At 44.1% G+C, this 19,413-nt stretch overlaps 1 protein-coding gene across 3 annotated transcripts in view; it reads left to right on the top strand.

Annotated features, from left to right (window-relative positions):
- Positions 1–323: 323 nt before the first annotated feature.
- ZNF217 (zinc finger protein 217) overlaps positions 324–19,413 on the top strand; it is a 28,984-nt gene continuing 9,894 nt past the window's right edge. Inside the window, exons 1-2 of one of the 3 annotated variants that reach the window (XM_057702976.1) lie at positions 324–403; positions 14,895–16,664. In XM_057702976.1, coding sequence (XP_057558959.1) covers positions 15,272–16,664 — 1,393 coding nt within the window. In that variant the 5' untranslated portion in view covers positions 324–403; positions 14,895–15,271. Of the gene's footprint in view, positions 404–3,730; positions 3,917–4,206; positions 4,275–14,894; positions 16,665–19,413 lie in introns of those variants that run through there. The other 2 variants (XM_057702978.1, XM_057702977.1) reach the window with 2 other exon arrangements.

The following is a 19,413-nucleotide window of genomic DNA, read 5'->3' on the forward strand; positions in this document are numbered from 1 at the left end:
TCTCTATATCTGAGTGTTTCTTTTTTGTTATAGTCTCTAGTTTGTTTTATTTGTGACCCTTGTAATTTTTAGAGACAGTTTACAGTGACATATTGAGTGGCGTTAACCTTGGAAAACTGTCCAGGATATTGGAGGAAGATGTAAATAAGTTGTGCTTGTAACTTGGGGGAGGGTCCTCACCAAACTTGCCAGTGGGACAGATACAGTCATGATTGGTTAGTCAGGTCGGGATTGCATCTAAACCTCTATTTATACTGAGCCTTATTCTTGGCCCCTCCCTTTTTTGGTTTGCTTATAAAAACCAGCAATCACATCTCTTCCAGTATTGTTCTGAGTCAGGTGGACCGGCCAGCTCAGGGAGAGAAAGCCTCCTGGTTCCAGACTGTGTCTCCATTTCTGAAAGGTAATCCTGCTATTTATTTTTATCATGTATTATTATGATGTTTTATAGGGCGTTTAAAATTGTGAGATGACTTGAATGGGATCAAAAAACTTAATAGAAAAGAGAGAAGTTTGGTGTTCCCTGGAGTCGCTGGTGATCCCTACTTCATTCAGTGCATTCAGTCCTGTTAAAAGAGCTGCCCCGGTTTCCTTCTCAAATGTCCCTTGTAGTTTGCAGAGCTGGCAGGTTTTGCCTAACTTTTTCATTTTCTTTTCCTGCTAACTCCTCACTGCAGTTTTTCAGGTTTTCCTGCTCTGAACACTGAATTCTTTTAAGTCTGTGTTGGCTCCATTTCAGCTCCAGGGATTTACATACAGTTTCCAAATCGTTTCTCTATAATAGTTACACAGTAAAATAAATACTTGCGAAAATAAGAGGATCATACCGGCATCCTCTTCTTCTAATTAAGGCTAACTCTCAAAAGATGATTCCAGTGAATGTTAAATATAGCAAATTAGAAGGGCTTTTTGTTTTGTTTTGTTGTTAGATCTGAGAATGCGGTGGCAGGCAGGAGCTGGAGAGAAAATCAGAAGTTAGCTAAAGGCAGAGGGCTCCTATCACTAGGATTAGATCAGAGATAATGGTGCGATTTTATAAGCATACACCGGGAAACAGATCTTAAGGAGGGCTGGTCTGTTTGGATAATTGTGAAAAACGAGGTGTAGCTGATGTGTGTCGCATTCAAAAGAGGTGAAGTGGGGTCTTTCACTCTCTCTCCGAATAACGTGTGCACAGCATCAGCTCACATTTGAAGGGACATTTCTGGTTCCATTGTTTGTGTCGCCTGCGTCTCTGCAGCACCTGACTCCTTTAGAGATAGTCTAGCTGGGGGTGGGGGGTGGGGGTGATGGCAAAACAGGATTACGCGTGGGCGGAGCTAAGTATATGGAGACCAACGTTCGATTTTCGATTTTCATTTCATACGATAATAATGAGTCCTTAGCTTTACTACAAAACCAAATGTTCCTAGCGTCCCCCTGTTGCTTTGGGAGTTTTCGTTCTTAATTGTTTTAACTCTACGCGCTTTCCAAGTACATCTTTAAGAGTAAGTCTCCACCTTCTAAGGGGCGAGTGTGTCTCACAGACGCCCTTACAGAGCATTCAGATCACTCTGTGTCCATTTAAAAACACAATATGTGTTTGCAACCCGGCACTCAGCCACTGGCAGAATTTTGCAACGACTTCCCAGTTTTGTTGGCACGTTTCCAGGAATAAGGTTCTTTGTAATTCTTTGCTCAAACATAAGGATCGTCTGTAAAACTCTTAGCGGATAGTTCAGTTAATACAATTTATCTTTCAAATTTAAAAGCTACAACATAATAAGGTTGTTTTTTTGTCGTTTTGTTTTTGATTTCTTTTTTCTTTTTTCTTTTTGCCGGGAGTGGGGAGGAGAGAGAAACAGTAACTAACAAACCATATGATGCTATTATGCTCACAAAGTGGCAGTTTTGTGAGGGCAGAGGGAAAAGCACTATTTTTTGCTCAGAAAATAATTCAGCAGCAACAAGGTCTGAGAGCCGGGAGCCTCATTGTTCTTAGTGAAACGGATTATTTGTCAAAACATTTGATTGTTTCCCTATTCCTACTAAAAAGTTTGGACTTTTCTTTTTGCTCAATTTTGACACTAGGATTTTTAACTATCAGTACTATTGTGTTTACAGCATTCAAGGTTTCAGAGTTCAAAGGTTATCCATTAACATGTAGAGTGAGGCTACACTTAGGTGAAGACTCAATTTGGTTTCACTTGTTCATAGTTTCTTTGTTTTGTAGCAATGCCCGAAGTCATTTGTTTTGATAAGTTAAATGAAGTTAGGAGGAATGTGTCTTTGGACTGTGTTTTTGTAAGTGACTATAAGACTTTAAAAAATATTTTAAAGACAGATATTCATCTTCCCTGAGAAAAGGAACTCGAGTACTAGAAGTGATCGATATCAGTGTACTTGAGTGAAAAAAAGAAAGTTCTGGCTTAAGAATCTGCTTCTGGAACTGCTAATTAATTAAGTGTGAGTAAGTAATTGGTTCACTTCCTTTTTAAAAAAGACTAACCAGACCATATGTGGGGTTAGTAGTTATATATAAAATGACAGCAAAACATCACACTTGGCAAATTCTTCCTCTTTGCAAAGAAACTGTCTCGCAAATTCCATTTCCTACTTATTGAGGATTGCATTGCTCACCAGCTGAGCATTTATGCAGGACTTTTTTTGGTCCTGATTTGTTAAATATATGCTTTAAGGGCCTTTCTTGATTTTTTTTTTTTTAATTCTTGATATGTTGTAAGTTTTTCCATTCTGGATACACCAAAAGGCCCATAAAAATGAACAAACAAACTTGGCTATTTTGTTTGAGGGGACCTGCGCAGCTCCCTTTACTTTTGCATTCGTTTGCATCTTGGGGCAGAGAACTTGGTGGATGTGATTGTTTCTTCTATGGTTCCTCCTTGGGGCTTAGTTAAAATGGGGGAATATCACCGGCCTTTGGAATCATAACCTTTTCTTTTTTGGTGAGCAAATAAAAAGAATAGTTGGGAAACGCTTTCAATTAAGGGGAGGAGGAAGGCTAGTGTTGTTTTTTTTTTGTCACCAGTTTTAAGCCTGGTTTCATTCACGTGGATTTCTATCAAAGCCAAGTGGATTCTTGGAACTTAGGCCAAGTGTAGAAATCTCAAGTTATAGCAGCGCAAGCCAGCCCTTCCAGAAGAAACAGTTAACAATTAAAAGATAGCTTTATGAAGAGACTAAGTAAAAAATATTTTAATCATCTTGTCGACCTTTCTCAAGCTGGAAGAAAATTTGAAAAAATGTTGTTTGTGCACAGTTGCCTTCTAACCTACCCAAATAGGTGTAAAGGCTTTTTGTGTGTTGGTTATGCTGGGTGACCCAGGAGTTCGAGCGACCAACCCCTCCCCTCGCCTGGGCACACCTTGCAAGGGAGGGGGAAGCGGCGCAGCAGAGGCCTGGAACTGCGCTTGCGCGCCGCCCTCGTGGCCCCCTCCCCGCGTACCTGTCACTGGAACCGCCGGGGCGCGCGCCGGCCACGTTAAGACGGATTGGGGGGTGGGGGGAGGGGGGGCGGTGAAAAGCGCGCGCGTGCGCGGGAGTCGCAGGGCGAGAACAGGGAGTGCGCGCGCTCGTCCGCTCGCTCGCGTTCGGGAGGCGGGGTCCGCGGCGGTGGGCGGGGCAGGGGCGCGCCTGCGCAGATCACGTGGGCGCGGGGCGGGGCCGGGGGCGGGGCCGGGCCGCCGGTGAAGGCAGGAGGCGGGGCGTCTCCGAGCAGCGGGGCCGAGGGAGGGCGCAACAGCTGCTCGCTGAGCACTTTCTGACCCAACAGTCCCCCTGCGCCGGACGCGCCGCGCCCCGGCGGCTCTAGGGACCCCCCGCGCCTGCACTGTCCCCGCGCGGACGAGTAGGGGGCGCCCGCGCCTTTGCCCCCCGTGAGCACCCCCGCCCCGCTCACCTTAGCCCCGCGCCCGAGGTGAGCCCGGCCCCCAGATCCTCCGGGCGGGGGTGTGGGGGGGTGGGGTGGGATGGGGGGTGGGGGTGGGGGGCGCTCCTTTTAGGGGGAGGGTCTTCAAGGCGCGAGGCCCTGAGGCGCCCTGGGGGATGGCCTCACCCCTGGCGCCGCAGCCCCCCGTCTCTTTTGGGGAGCCCGGAGCGGGCGCGGAATCCGGGAGGTGTCGGCACAAAAGGCCGAGAGAAACTCCCCGCCGCCTCCCTCCCACCGCCTTCCCCGCCCCCTCCCCTCCTCATTCAAACCTCGGCTGGCTCGTGTGGTGTCAGTTCAGTCCCGGCCGCCGCCGAGCGAGGAGATGGCCGAGGAGCCGGAGCCGCAGGTAAAGGGGGCGCACCCCCCCGCCCCCCGCCCGCCCGCGCGGGGCCCCGGGGGCGCCTCGCCTCGCCTCTCCGGCCTCCCCCGAGCCCGCCCTCGAGTCTCCCGTGCACGTTACCTCGCCCCCCTCCCCGGATGGTGCCCCCGCCCCGCGGGGGGCCCCCCCATTCCTACTCTCCATTCCGCTCGTCTAGGGCGCCCCCTCCCCACCCGGCTTGGGAGCGACGCCCGGCGAGGTGTCGGGCCAGCCCCCGGTGTGCACAGACTGTGTCTGACCATCACACTCACTCTCGGAACCCGTGAAGGCGGCTTGGGGGCGGGGGAGCCCCCCTTCCCTGGGTCGGGAGCGACGGGCCCGCCCGGGGGCTGGGTGGGGGGCGGTTCCTGAAAAGTTGGGTGGCTCCGCCGGGCAGGTCTCCCCGTGTGCCCGGTCGGCCTCTCGGCGAGGGGGGGGTGGCCGGCGCGGGGTCCCCTGCGATGGCCCGGGAGGGGCCGGGGCAAGTTGGGAACAGCCAAAACAATGCGTCCTAACAGGCGTCCCCCGCGAACAATGGCCGGGCGGAGTGCGCGTCTACAGGGGCCGAGGGAGGGGCCTGGCCTCGCCGCGGGCCCGGACGCGCACCCCCGCTGGCCCCCCGGGCGCCCCCAAATCCGTCCTCGGGAGTCCCGGTCCTCTGCCCATCCCCGAGCAGTTGGTGCACCGGGGCTGCGTTTCCTGGATGTGTGTGATAAGGTTTTCTTTTTTTTTTTTTTCTCCTCACTTTAATTTTAAAAGATTTTTTTAAAAACTTTTTCTTGTTGTTTTAATAACTCTTAAACGCTTTAAGAATGTCTTTATCACTTAATTCTAGTGGGAGACGCCAGGCCAGCTGGAAGCAGAACTAGGAACTCTAAAGGGCAGGAGGGATTGAAATAAAAGTGTTCTTTCTTTTTTTTTTTAAAAAGGGAAGTTTCTGCCAGGAGGCGCTGAGTGGCGAAACCGCTCAGTTTCAGATGTAGAGCCCTCTCCACTCTTGATTTGGCCCCAAAATGCGAGCCGCACGGGATGGGGAGGGGAAGGGAGAGGAGGGCGCTGCCGGGGGCCCGCGGGGGCTGGATTTGGGGCGGCCCGGTGGGTGCTGCTGCGAGGGGGCCAGGCCTGGCCTGCGCGGTGCAGGGATACCTGCGCCCCGGGGGTCGGGACAGAAGTTCAGGTCCTGGGTTGGAACCCACATTTTAGGATTCAGGGTAGGGCCACCGAGGACGGGAAGCCGTATTCTTGGGCGGGTGGGCGGGTGGGGGTGGGGCGGGGCGTTTTCCCGCAAGGCTTAGTAACGAGAGCAGGAAAGGGCCACCAGTGGCCACTTCTGGGACCCCCAAGTAGCCTGTTCACACTTGGAGCAGTGTAAACTTTTTTTCTCTTTTTGTTGTTTTTCCCCCAAGAAAAGGATAGTAGTCACTTGAGAGTTTAAGGCTTTGGTGTGTTGTTCCCCTTTGAAATTCCTTGAGCCTCAATTTATCTTTCTGGATCAGCCTATAGGGCTTGGAGCGTTGAGCTTGAACATTGCTTAACGTGTATTAAAGATATGGCGGGTACAGTGGTTCTTTGGTGGGTCTGGGGTCCTATGTTGTTGACCACCGTGCAAACTAGCAGGTTTCCTAGTTTTCTAGATCGTTTGGAACCATTAAGCTGTATGTTTTAAGGAGCCTAGGTCTGATTTAGTTCAGGTTGATTCAATTAATGTCTTCATCGCTTTTGAGTTGGTTGAATGAGTTGACATGAGATTAAGCTCAACAAAAGAAAAGGCAGGGTAACAGCAGCTGCCGGCCAGGCCTGGCTACTAGGTAGGGGTCTTTAGGAGGCCTTTCACCTTCTCTTTTGTGTGTGTCAAAAAGTACATTTAAAATGTTCTTTACTGTACTTCCCCCCCTTCCCTCCCCCAATGGATGGACTCCCTTGATTGATATCAAGTAAGACTTAAAATAGTGAATTTTGTAATACTTTGAGAATGAGTAATAGATCTAGATTTTCTAAAAAGCCTTTAGTGCCATGGTGACAAGTGCAGAGCAATAACCTAATTGGTTTTTGTCTGAAAAATATAACAGTCAAACCACTAGTTTGTGCTTGCTTGGTTAATGTGTGCTAAGAACTTTTAAGGTGTGTCCTTAATGGTAGATGACTTTTTCTGAGAAGTCCTGTTTATTTTAGATACTGTTTTGTTTAGTATTCTAAAGACTAGTTGTGTGTGTGTCTGTGTGTGTGTTTAATCCTAGTATTTTGGTGGAAGTCGACCCCCACCCCAAATTGTTGCCATTTTAAATCTGTTATATAAGTACTGAATTCAAGAGGCAGTGACTTATTTAAAAATTCAGTTGTCAGTAGCTACAAGCCACATTCAGCATTTATTTGACTTGTTTGGTAGAATAGGGTTAATAACCTGATTGTTTGGAATTTTAATTATTTGGCAAGAAGAGGGAGGCTGCTCGTTTAGAATTGCACATTGATTTGCATGCTGGAGGAGGAAGTAGGGGGAAGATCATGACTTCTCTAGGTAAAGGACACATACTTTTTTCTTTTGGGTCCAACTTCTTTAAGTCCTTTTATCTTCACAACACCGTCTAACGCTGCCGTTTGACCTTTGCTGTGTTTTTTTAATAACTTGAGAGATCGAAGTTTAGTCGTTGTCTTGGGTTCATATTATTCCCTTTCACTTCTTAATCAAAAAAAGGAACCTACACCACTTAGATAAAACTTGTAGAAAATATTTTCCTCCTTCACCCCAAAGAATCAATTTAGATAATAGCTTGATTTTTTTTTTTTTCCAAGTAGGGGAGGAAGAGGGAGGGGTGAAGGTTTTGACTTTGTCAGTAAAGTTTGAAGGTGGAGGTCCCTCTGCGTTCTCTTAATAACCCTCCATTTTTGGCAGTGGAGCTTCAGGGAATAGCAGCTCCTGTTTTAATAAAAGCCCCTTCCAGTGGTCCTTTTCAAGAGGAAATCTGAAAATAAGACTCAGTCATCAAATCACTTACAAAACTGATGAAATAATTAAGGAATATAAAGGCCTGGCAAGGACAGAGTCCCTCTGTCTCCTCATTTCAGATAAATGCTCATCATTTCTCTCTCTTTTAACAACATTTATGATGAAATGGCCTGTTTTTGCCACAGCAGGGTTGCTTTCCTAACCCTGGGGCACTCTTCATTCTGATACGCTTGATTAGAGCCTCGGGGGTCCCAAAAGATGTGCTGTTTTCCCACTTTGTAAAATTACATTCTTTTCTCACAGTTGTCACAAATATGATATTGGTTGATAAGAACTTTCGAGTAGTTTTAATGACTCTTGACTGCTTACAATCTACTACTTAAAAAAAAAGAAATAGACTTTTATCTCTCTTAATACTGTAAATGATTGGATGTTTTTTATGTTTTACATGAAGCTTTGTTTCCATTTGCTCAAAAAAAAAAAAAAAAAAAAAAAAAAAAACAGTTCAGATCGTGCCAGCTCACAGATGCCACTATGGCCTGTAAGGGTTTTTTAGGTTGCTGGGTATGACTTGTTTCAAATGGTTCATTTATAATTTTCTTATTTCAGTTTAATCATGTAGTAGTGTGTTTAATAGATGAATTGGAAAGGTGAAGTCAAAGAACTGAACAATGGCTCTATGTATTTTTAAGCTTCAGAATTATACAGTAAGAATGAACCACATGAGACAGTTGGATAAACTGATGAGTATTCATTCCAGTAGAATAAAATAAATGTAAAGAGATTTTAGGTTCAGTGACTTTATTTGGAATATACTGATTAGTTTTCAAATTACTGAGGTGTGCTACAAAATAAAAAAAAAAAACAAAAAAACCTGGAAGGTATTTACAAAGCAGCCACCGAAGTGGAATTAAAGGAATCCCAATCATACTAAATATTCTAAATAGTGAAGGGTTTAGTTACAGCATGTAAATGAAAGTCGTGACAGTGGAGGAGTCTTGATTTGTATACCTCATCTCCAGATCTTCGGGGGAGGGGTGCTGACTAGCTTAAATGCACGTGGAAGAAAGAATGAGTTGCACAAAGACGGCAGGAAATTTCTTAAATTTGGGGGTGAATGGCCTCATTTTGGGGTCCGTATAAAACCTTCTGAAATGTTGGTGAAATGTTCACTTTTGGAAGTAAGGTGATCTCGATTATTTTTCTCCAACTGATACTACAGTTAGGCACGTTTGCAGCGGTATGTATGCCAAAGGATTCAGAATTGAGACCATGAGGGCAGTTAGAAATCTGACTTTGAGGAAGTGGGAGGACAGGGACCATTCTTTCCCAAAGTCTGCAGCTCATGATAAGTAAGCTCAATTCTTGTATAAATGTATCTTCCCAGCAAACAGAGGGGCAGCCCCTCTCAGCCAGGTGCCACCACACTGTTGCTCACTTATGCTTCATGTTGGAATGCTCATTAGAACACTTTACATTTGAACGTTTGTTGACGGACTGTTCCGAACATCCTCATAACTTCCTGCCCAGGGTAACAACATAACTCAGTTACTGGAAATTTGGGGCCAGTTTGGTAATTTTATGATAAAGTTGAGAAATAAAATTACTAAACCCGAAAAGACAGCTGAATAAGTTGTATGAGAGAATTAGTTTAATTCTTTAGCCTCTGTTCTCGAGCTTTACCCAAGTTGCTTCTGGCCTGTGTGGTTCTCCACTTGCTATAGGAGAGCAACCCTGGAGTCAGCTGCTGGTGTTTTTATGGGTCCGTGGGGTGTTTTGTGTTGGCGTTCATTCGTTTCTAGGGTGTCAGGGAACCTTCTGAATTTAAAATCTAGTTCTATGGACTGGAAATTGAGAGTCCAGATAGGTTTTGTTCCTGAGGCAGTGTTAGGAGGAACACTTGTTTTTATATTTCCTCCCTGTAACTAACAAATCAGGATAACCTCAGAACAGTTCAGTTACACCAGAAGAAGTGTTCTTGTGTTTTGTAAATCAGCGGATAAGTTCTTTTCAGTTCAGTATATGTCTACTCAGCAGTGATTGTTTTAATTGAAGGGAGACTTTTATTTTATTTTTTCTTATTTTTGAAAGCAAATAGGTGATTTGAAAGAGCCAGGCATACAGCTTTAGTATTTACTCAACAGAGATAGGGAGGGGAATATTTAAATGTGGCTAAAGAAAGATCTCATGCCTTAAAAGGCATTGCCCTTGTTTATATATAATCTGAAGTTGGTTAAATTGGGTATAATTAAGAACACTCACCATTTGGCCCTGTGGAAAAAGAGGTGTAGGGTAATGGGTGATATAATGGTTATGTTGATTTGTGTATATATATATATATATATATATATATACACACACACACACACACACAGACATACAGATACTCAAATATATATATACATACACACGTTTTCTCTGCAAGAAAACACATGCAGTGTTTTCTTTGTGGAGAATTAGAGAATACAGGTAAAGACAGAATAGTTTTTTTTTTTTTTAATTCGTTGAAATCTCTCTGCAGTTAGTCCTGTCCAAAATATTTTCAAAATACTTAAGGTAGTACTGGCTAAGTGGTAATAATAGAAACTCACTGATAGCAGTGCTTAATCTTGCTTAATTAAAAATTAAAAAAAATAATTTCCCTCATAATTTTCTTTTTCACATCAAGATGGAATTTTTAAAAGCTAGTTTACAGGCCACAACATCTGTTAACATTGATAGTACTAAACTAATTGAAACTAGAACTAACATGTGGTGCTTTTAAGTTCATATTAAGATCCTTTATTGACTTTAATTGATTTAGGAGGAATCAGGCAGAGTTCTTAATCATGACACTCAAATATGCTAGTAGGATTATATTTTTATCCTACTTTGGTCTCTAATCCCAAGTAGAACAGAGCACCTACCCAGAATTTTGAGAAAATGAGACTGTTCCATCGGATCTTCCCAAACTTTGCCTTTGAACAATCATTTGCTTTCAAATAGATTGTAATGTTGAATATAAACTTTGAATATTTTAATCATTTTCTTTCACTTAACTTTTAAACATCTTTCCACAGCTATATTAGGAAAGTTGGGTTGACCATCTGCTCAATGGGTGTGACCTTGGTGATTTCCTTGAAATAGTGTTGAAGGATTTAAAGCTGTAGGTTTTGATTGCCAGTGTAGATTACTGTGTAGAGTTCTCTTCACTTGTCAGAGTAAGGAAAAAATAATATGTGTAAAATAGAGAAGGGAGACCTATAGAAAAATCATCAGTTTCCTAACCAGATCTTGGAGATAATTTTGAAGCTTAAAGGATACAAATGAATTGGCCAGAGACTAGTAGTTTGTTTAGACTGAATGTTTTAGTGATCGTTTATTTGGACAGTTGGGTAACTTGGGTGGTGGTGGGGGGAGTAGATTTGCAGGAATACTGCAAATTACTTAACTATAAATAGAATTTTTGTGTGTTTTTGACAGGTTTTGAGGACTTTGAATACCTTATTGCTGCATTCTGTGGTAATAAATATTCCATTCCAAGACATGTCAGATAATCTGCTCAGCTGAAGTCTGGATGTGCAGTCTCTAAAGGCAATAGTTTGGTTACAGCTGTACATACAGAACAGTATTTCCAAGTTACATTGTCAGCAAGGCGGCATTCACCTCTAATTAGTTGTGCTTAAACATGTCATGGTGCTTTTCATTAAGCATTATATAACGGGTAGTATCAATATTTGCTAATTTTTAAAGAACTTTTATTGAGATATAATTGACATACAATAAACTATATATTTTAAAGTGTACAGTTTGATACTTTTCTTGTTAGTAATGTATAGCAATCCCAATCTCCCAATTCATCCCACAATATTTGCTAATTTCAAGGTCTGTAGGTATTGGCAGAATTCATAGTAACTACTCACAAATGAATATCTGCTTTAAAAAAAAAATGACCAGACTTATATTTCAGGTGGTTATAGTAGTGTGGTTCCTATTCTTTTCAAAGCTTATGTTGTGGTAAATTTAAGTATCTACTTAAGTGATCACAATATAAATTTAACCCTAGTATTCTCTCAAAAGATAGAGTTATACCGAATATCCTTTTGCTTTAGGTGCCTTAGGGGTATATGGCTGATGGTTAAGTGCTGTCATTAACCTGAGTAAAGGTTAAAAAAATTTACTTTAGACGTTGAAAAACATTTTTGCCGAGTGCCTTTCAGTGAGCTTAGTGTGTTCAGAATGCTCACTTTTCTGCAAACTAAAAGCAGTTAGACTGTAGGTGTTGGTTTATGACGTCCCCCGTCCCCCCCCCCCCCCCCCCCGGCATCTCCATTTCTTTGTGGAGACAGAATTCCCTCTATCAGCAGTGCCATTGGTGTGCTGTTGGTGTCCCTCTGTTCTACACGTAAAACGCCGAAGGTTCTGGGAAGCCTGTGCACACGCTTCCCTCAGTTGAAATGGTGATCAATTGCTGTTAACAGTAATTAGGTTAGAATGTCTGTTTTTCATAAGTTCTGTTATTATTGAAGTCTTTATTATTACAGGCAGTCTATAAGGATTTTTGATTTTTGTTGAGCAGACTGATTTTGAGTGTAGTTATTGATTTATAGTTTAAGGAAATGTTTTGTCTGCATTTAGTTTTCTAAGGCAAGAGTTGAGGGCAGTTGCTCTGAGAGATTTCCCTAGCAGGCCCTGTATTTTGGGTTTGGTAGGTCAATAAGGAGAGTGGTGTAAATTCAAGTGATGCAGTTTTGCTTCTACTAGTTAACTTTATGGTATGATTATATATGATTCATTTTTTATTATACTCTTAACATTGCAGAAAATGGTAATTAGATGGCGGCCACAGATAGCCATGTAGAAGTCTTGATGAACATTCAAGGTAATTTTAATATCAAGTCAGTTACGGTTGGTGACTGTGGTCAGAGACACACACTCATTCTGCACCTGTACTGATTGTGTGGCGCTTCTTAAGGGCCTTGCCCTGTGCCAGGGACCCTTTTTAGGCACTGGAGGGCAGCAGTGAGCCAGGCTGACAGGACCTCTGTCCCTGGGATCTTTAAAGGAATGGCCCATAGTTTTCATATTTTTTGGGAGAATAGTAAGAATTGCTTGTTGGCCCTAGTGCTGCGGAAAGCTAGGCATACTTAATGACTATCAGAATCTGTCTCAGAAGCTTCCCTGAAGGAAGAAGTCCTTGGGGTTTGCCTGGGAGGGTCGTCTTTCCCATCTGACCTCACCAGAAGATTCCCTGGCCTGGGACATCCTTCTCTCCATCCTGTTATCCTGTTCACCCTTTTGGGCAAAACTGAAGCTCTTCTTTCTCCTAAGGTTTTTCCCAGGGCCCTTCTTTACCAATCCTTTAGGTCTTGTGTTGGAAGCTGACGATGACTTACTTAACCCAGATGTTTGAACATTTCAGAAATAAAGGTTGAAACTAAACCATCTTTCTAAGGCAGGAATTTCCAATATGTGTTGTTTCCCCGTGTGGGAAATAATAGGGATGTACCCGCATCATGTTTCTAATCCAGAGATTGAGTTTAGGATTTGTGTCTTTTGGGGAAAGATCATTTATAGAAAAGTGGAGTTCCCCCCCCCAACTTAAAAATGTCACAGACTAGTCAAATGTCTTTAAAAAATATTATATATATATAATGTTGAGGTCAGACATGGGGGACTTTGATTTTGCCAAATTAGGACACTAAAAAAAGAGCCTGCTATTGCCACTCTTTTGTTTTATGAAAAGGGTATTTTGGCATCAAAAAGTAGAAAGGACCTCAAAGAAAGGACAGTCTTTATTCAAATTGAAATTCATGTAGCTTTGTGTAGAGCTCATTGAATAATTTTTCTGTTTCTCATTCAGCTGCTGGCCAGTGAAAACAGTGCTGTCAGGGTTTGAGAGCTGCTTTTCTAGAGTATGTGCTGTTACTTTCTTCAGTTAAAATATTACCTGGAACACTAGCACTCAGTCAATATTTGTTGAATGAGTAAATGACCACTCAGAAACCTAAATTATCAATTACAAATCCAAGTATCATTTAACATCTTGATTAGTATAATCATTAAATACTCTTTTGAGTATGTCCATCCATAAATATAGATCTAACCCCAAGATCATAGGTTTTTGGAACTCTGCAAATGGTCCTATGATTTAAGTAGATAGAGAAAAATGAGGTTTGTGGTCGTGACCACTTTAAGGTTGTGACTTAGGACTGGAACTCAGGTCTCTGGAGTGTTCTGTTCTATCCTACCCAGCAGCCGGTAGCCAGCCCTGTGTTTATCCTCCATTGTGATTACAACAAAGGACTAAGAAGAAATTAAGATAAAACACTCTAGTCCATTCTTTCTTCACCTTAAACTTTGATGTGCAGTCTTATTTAGAAAAGCTTAGTGTTAAAGATCTAGTTTACTCAAAACTAAAGATAACAGGGAGTATGAGAATTTTCTTTTTCTGAGTGTAAAGATGGGGAAGAAGTGTTTCCTCCTCTTCTGCCTACAGGCCCTTGCTTGCTCTTTGAGGAAGTGGAGAGAAGGAAAGGAAAGGGTGTGTGTGTGTGTGTGTGTGTGTGTGTGTGTGTGTTTAAATTTAACGTTGACTGTTGTGGGAGTAGTTTGCGTGTCTTTGTTTCCCTGGGTAGACTTAACTGACTTCAGTTAAAGTAGCTGGGACTATTTAAAAACAATTCTTATGCTGGCTGTGAAGGTGGAGGGTGTTGGCTTTAGAGGTTAATTCTTCTCCAAGAGGGAAAATTAGCTTTGAAGTCAGAGCCTGTCGCATTAAGTCAAGTCATCCATTTTTTACCTGGCCAAGGCATACCTGAAAGGTGGATTAGAAATAAGAGGCTCTGTTTTCTGATGAAACACTAAGCTATGTTGAACCAGCTATGTTGAGGATTTTATTTTAAATATGTACGTTCACAAAGTAGCTTTGTGTATGTATTTCCTTATTTGTTGTTTGGACAAGGAAGCCCTACCCTGATCCTTGTTGATGGCAGAAAGTTGTTAAAAGCAGACTGGGATTTGGGCCGTGGAAATGAGGGTCAGAATATCCAGTGAACCCAAATATGTCAATATCAAGGTTCTGCTTGGCCAGGATGAGAAACCATTCTGAGGTGTATTTCTGGAATGGGGATTTTAGGAAAGCTTCCTGATTTTTTGTGCTTATGTTGTTGACCTGTGTATGTATAACCTTCGAGTGTGCTTTTAGGTATTTGTGTTTCTTGTATGTTTGTAAGGCAGTTTGAAACTCTGGCTTTTAAAATTTTACTTAAAGTGCTTTTTATTGTTATCTTACTTTTTTTTTTTTTTTTTTTACAATTCTTATAGTTCCTAGACTTACAGAGGGTGTTTGTGAGGATAAACGTGTATTTTAGTGGCCGTTGAAACATGTTCAGCTGAGTTTGACAATATCTGTCCTGAAACTTTACATTTTAGATTTAAATCAGTAGCACCAGGTTTTCAGTTTAACTGCATGAATTTCTAGCAGTTTGATAAGGGTACTGATTGGATCAAATGCTAGTGATTTAATTAACAAGTACGTTTAACAGGATGCCCTGTATTAGTGAAAAGTGAAGCAACTGAATTAGGTACCTTCTCTGCTCCGTGGGAAAGACCACTGTGAGTCATTGGCCAGCCTTCTCTTTTCTCTGACTGGAGCTCACCGTTGCTAATTTTTTTTCCTCTAGGTTTTGGAAATCCCTTGTCTCCAGGTTGCTGGAATTGACTTCTTGCTCAACTGAATCACTCACTCGATGAAGACAAAGAGAACTAATGCTTGTGCTGACTCATCTCTGAATCCAGGCACCGGGGAGTCTGTCTGCCTGGTTTGTGGAAAGATCCAGTGATCTGTCTTTATCACCGAGCTTCCTCAGACTTCTGAAGATAAGAAGTTAGAGGAACATACACTGTCTTTTGAGTTTTTATAACAAATATTTGCCCTAGTTTTGAAGCCTCGGGCTGCTGGGCGTGTGAGTGACAAGTCTTTACAAGTGGCCTTATTCCAACTCCAGAGATTCCTCAACTGGATTCTAATTTTATATACAGTCCTCAAGAGACAGGAAACATGCCAACTCAATCCCTCCTGGTGTATATGGACGGACCAGAAGTTATTGGCAATTCCCTTGGCACCCAAATGGAGATGGATGACGCCATGATGATAAAAGGGAGCGCCACTGTTCCTTTCAGAGCCACGCAGGAGAAGAACATCATCCAGATGGAAGGGTATATGCCCTTGGACTGCATGTTCTGCAGTCAAACCTTCACACGTTCGGAGGACCTCAATAAGCACGTCTTAATGCAACATCGGCCTATCCTCTGTGAGCCTGCCGTACTGCGTGTCGAAGCCGAGTATCTGAGTCCTCTTGATAAAGTTCAAGTGAGAACAGAGCCTCCAAAGGACAAGAATTGCAAGGAAAACGAGGAACTCAGCTGTGAAGTGTGTGGGCAGACCTTTCGAGTCGCTTTTGACGTTGAGATCCACATGAAGAAACACAAGGACTCTTTCACTTACGGGTGTAACGTGTGCGGCAGAAGATTCAAGGAGCCCTGGTTTCTGAAGAATCACATGCGAACGCACACTGGCAAGTCGGGGGCCAAGAGCAGACCGCAGCCAGGCCTGGAGAGCCCGGCGACCATCAACGAGGTGGTTCAGGAGCACGCGGCCGAGAGCATCTCCTCTCCTTATAAGATCTGCATGGTTTGTGGCTTTCTGTTTCCAAATAAAGAAAGTCTCATCGATCACAGGAAGATGCACACCAAAGACACTGCTTCCGGTACCCGCGGCTCACAGACAGACACGCAGCAGGAGGGAATGCCATCGCCGGGGGAAGAGTTGCTGCAGTTCTTAAACTTAAGACCCAGGTCTCACCCCGAGATCGTGAAGAAGCCGGCCAAGTGGATACCTCAGCTGGACCCGTTCACCACCTACCAGGCCTGGCAGCTGGCCACCAAAGGGAAGGTCGCCGTGTGCCGAGAGGTGAAGGAGCAGCCGGGCCAGGAGGGGAGCACTGACAACGATGAGTCGTGCTCAGATAAGGAGGAGCTGGGAGAGGTTTGGAGCACGAATAAAAGCCATCCCGAAGGTTCCGGAAAGTCCAAGACAAGTAAAAGCGGTTGTCCAGGCCTCTCGCAGGATAAGGAGAAGCCTAGACACCCCAACGGTGAAGTGCCTTCTGTGGACACGGACCCCAAGTTAGCCAGTAACAAAGAGAAGCCTACACATTGCTCCGAGTGTGGCAAAGCCTTCAGAACCTACCACCAGCTGGTCTTGCACTCCCGGGTGCACAAGAAGGACCGCAGGGCGGACGCCGAGTCGCCGACCATGCCCGTGGATGGCAGGCAGCCGAGGACGTGCTCCCCGGACCTGCCCCCCACTCTGGAGGAGAATGGAGCCATCGACCGGGAAGGTGGCTCTGAGGACGGGTCCGAGGATGGGCTTCCAGAAGGGCTTCACCTGGGTAAGCTGCACGGTGGCACGCTGTCCCTCCTCACTGGGTGCCGGGGACACTGGGGAGGTGGGTTTGAGTCCTGGCTCTTTCTGGTGCTGCCCTGTTGTAAGTCCCTTCACCTCTCGTGGTCTTCACTTTCTTATTTCTGTAACAGTGGGGTGGAGTTAAAAGGACTGTCAGGGTTTCTTCCTGTTCTGTAAGTGATATGATTTCATATTTTGCTAACAAAGGACACACGTTATTTACCTTGTGCACCGGTGCTGCTTCACCGAGGCGACTCTGCCCCCAGTGGACGTCTGGCACTGTCTGGAGACGGTTTTGGTTGTGCTGGTGTGTGTGCCGCTCGCGCCTGGTGTGGGGAGGCCTGGGATGCTGCTGCATGTCCTCCGTGCACAGGGCAGACCCCACAGCAGAGAGTGAGCTGGCCGTGGAGGTCAGCAGTGTCGGGGCTGAGAGACGCTGGCCTGCCTTACCTTTCCCAGCATTCCTGATCTTCATTTATAAAGACACACGGCATCCTTATGCAGTACACTTCCTCTTCTGTCCAGGGCCAACTTTCACACGTTCATTCCAAGTGGATATCTGTGGGCACACATCAGTACTGGGAATGGTTGTCAACCAGAAAAGGGTACTACTCTTAGGCTCTTGGTGCTGCCTGGTCCCCTGTCCTCTGTGTCTGGGGGCAAGTATTCATGAACAGCTCAGTCACGGAAACAGTTTGTAAAGAGAATGTGAACACACCAAAGATGATTTAAAGATCTCATTTGCTGTCACAATTTTAATATACTGATGGCATTTATAGGAAGAGAAGCCATCGCTGAAGGCTTGTGGATGTATCTCTTGAGTCCCAGTGGGCATCCTCTAGGCAGAGGATGCCACCTGTGGTTCAGGTTGTGCCCATCGTCACATAACCACAGCTTCTCTATCCATTTAATAATATTTTGTTTGAATAGAGACTCTGCTGCTGGAGAACAGTGAATAAACCCCTGCATAATCAACACGGGAATGACGAGAACATGAGTTAGTCTTAGAGAAATGGTATCATTTACAGACGTGGTCTTGGGTTTAAACATGCTGGCGTCTTGCATCGGAACTTGACTGTGTTGATGTCTCTAAGAACCCCGTGTATGAGACCCAGGGTGAATGTGACCGGATAATAACATCTCTGAAGCCAGTGCCCAGTTCTTTTTCTGATCACATGATGGGTGTGAGAGCAGAAGTTTTCATGTCAAATATTTAGCATGTTTTACAATCTTCAGTTTTCAGAAATCTAGAAAACACGTGGTGTCTTAATGACATCACAAAAATGAGTTTAAACCCAGCCCTCTAAGGCTTCTAAGTGATTCCTCTTAGCGGCAGTGCCGTTCGTGGGCTTGCAGTAATGGGGAGGTAGTTGGGCTTGCGACATAGATGCCCCAGTGCCCTGAAAGAAGTGAGCTGGCGGGTCACATTCTGCTGGTAGGTGGTATGGGCGGAATTGGGTGGAAAACTTGGGCCCAGTCAGCAGGCAGATAGAATAGCCCATAATAGCTGGGAGCGCCAAGACTTGCATCTAGTCTGGTTCTACCACTGCCGTGTTCTGTGACCCATTACGTGTTGCTTAACCTTTCTTTGCCCTGATTTCCCTGTTTACAAAATTGGTTCATCAACCCTTGTCTTCCGCCTCCCAAGGATGATTTCAACTGCCTATTTATAAAAAATCATTTAAAGGACAGCACAACATAATCACAGGTGATGCTAAAGGAGCAGGACCAGGTAGATGTGGACATTTCATGTCCTTTGTGTTAGAATAAAGGTATTTCATAACTTTTTGGATATGTTGCAATATACCATAAATCCTGAGACATAGCTGAAAGTAGGAAATTGCAGTGAGGTGCGAGCCCAGCTACAAAGTTGGGCGTGATTGTAAGAAAGAGAGCTGGGCAGTCTATGTTAGGGAATAGACTTTCTTGAATTCATATTATAATGACACCTTCTAGTCTAGATTTATCTCATTGTTATTTACTATCAGCCTGGCTTTCTTTAGATTTACTTCAAAGATCAAAAAGCAAAATAAATAATTTAACTTTTTTGTTTTCAACTTTTATAAATTGGTTTAATAATAGTTGTTCATGTAAATTATTTTTTAGTCTTCATGACAGCCTTTTAGATCAAGGGTTGTCTCTGCTGTCTTAGAGTGTTTGGAGGTGGCTGTAGTGTCTTCAGGGAAGTTTAGGGGTGACAGATTTTATAGTCTGGTCTTTTTTTTTTTTTTTTTGGCCTCACCTTGAGGCTTGGTGGGATCTTAGTTCCCAGACCAGGGATTGAACCTGGGCCCTTGGCAGTGAAAGTGTGGAGTCCTAACCACTGGACCACCAGGGAATTCTCTACGTAGTCCCTGTCTTCATTGTACCTGGAGGCTCACTGTGGTTTACTTACAAGTTGCTTTTCAAAATCAGTGAAATCTATAAATCTAGACTGTGGGATGTGGAAGGAGCCAGGAAGAGGTGGTTTAGTTAGAAATTACAGTTTTTCAAGGCAAAAGGACGAGTTATGGTAAATTTAAAGAAACGACCTGACTTCTGTTGTAGTCATATTGTAATGTATATAATATGACCAATGATAAGAGGAGGTTCATCTAGAACGTTCTGTAATTTCCAGCTAAGCCAGGAAGAGGTGGTTTAGTTGTATTTGGCTAGCGGGTACTTTAACTGCAGCATCTGACGTCTGGGAGGGCTGCTGTGGGCCTAGTCCTCCTCACTGGCATCCCTAGCCCACC

Source organism: Hippopotamus amphibius, chromosome 12 (assembly GCF_030028045.1).
Source record: "Hippopotamus amphibius kiboko isolate mHipAmp2 chromosome 12, mHipAmp2.hap2, whole genome shotgun sequence".
Classification (NCBI taxonomy): Eukaryota; Metazoa; Chordata; class Mammalia; order Artiodactyla; family Hippopotamidae; genus Hippopotamus; species Hippopotamus amphibius.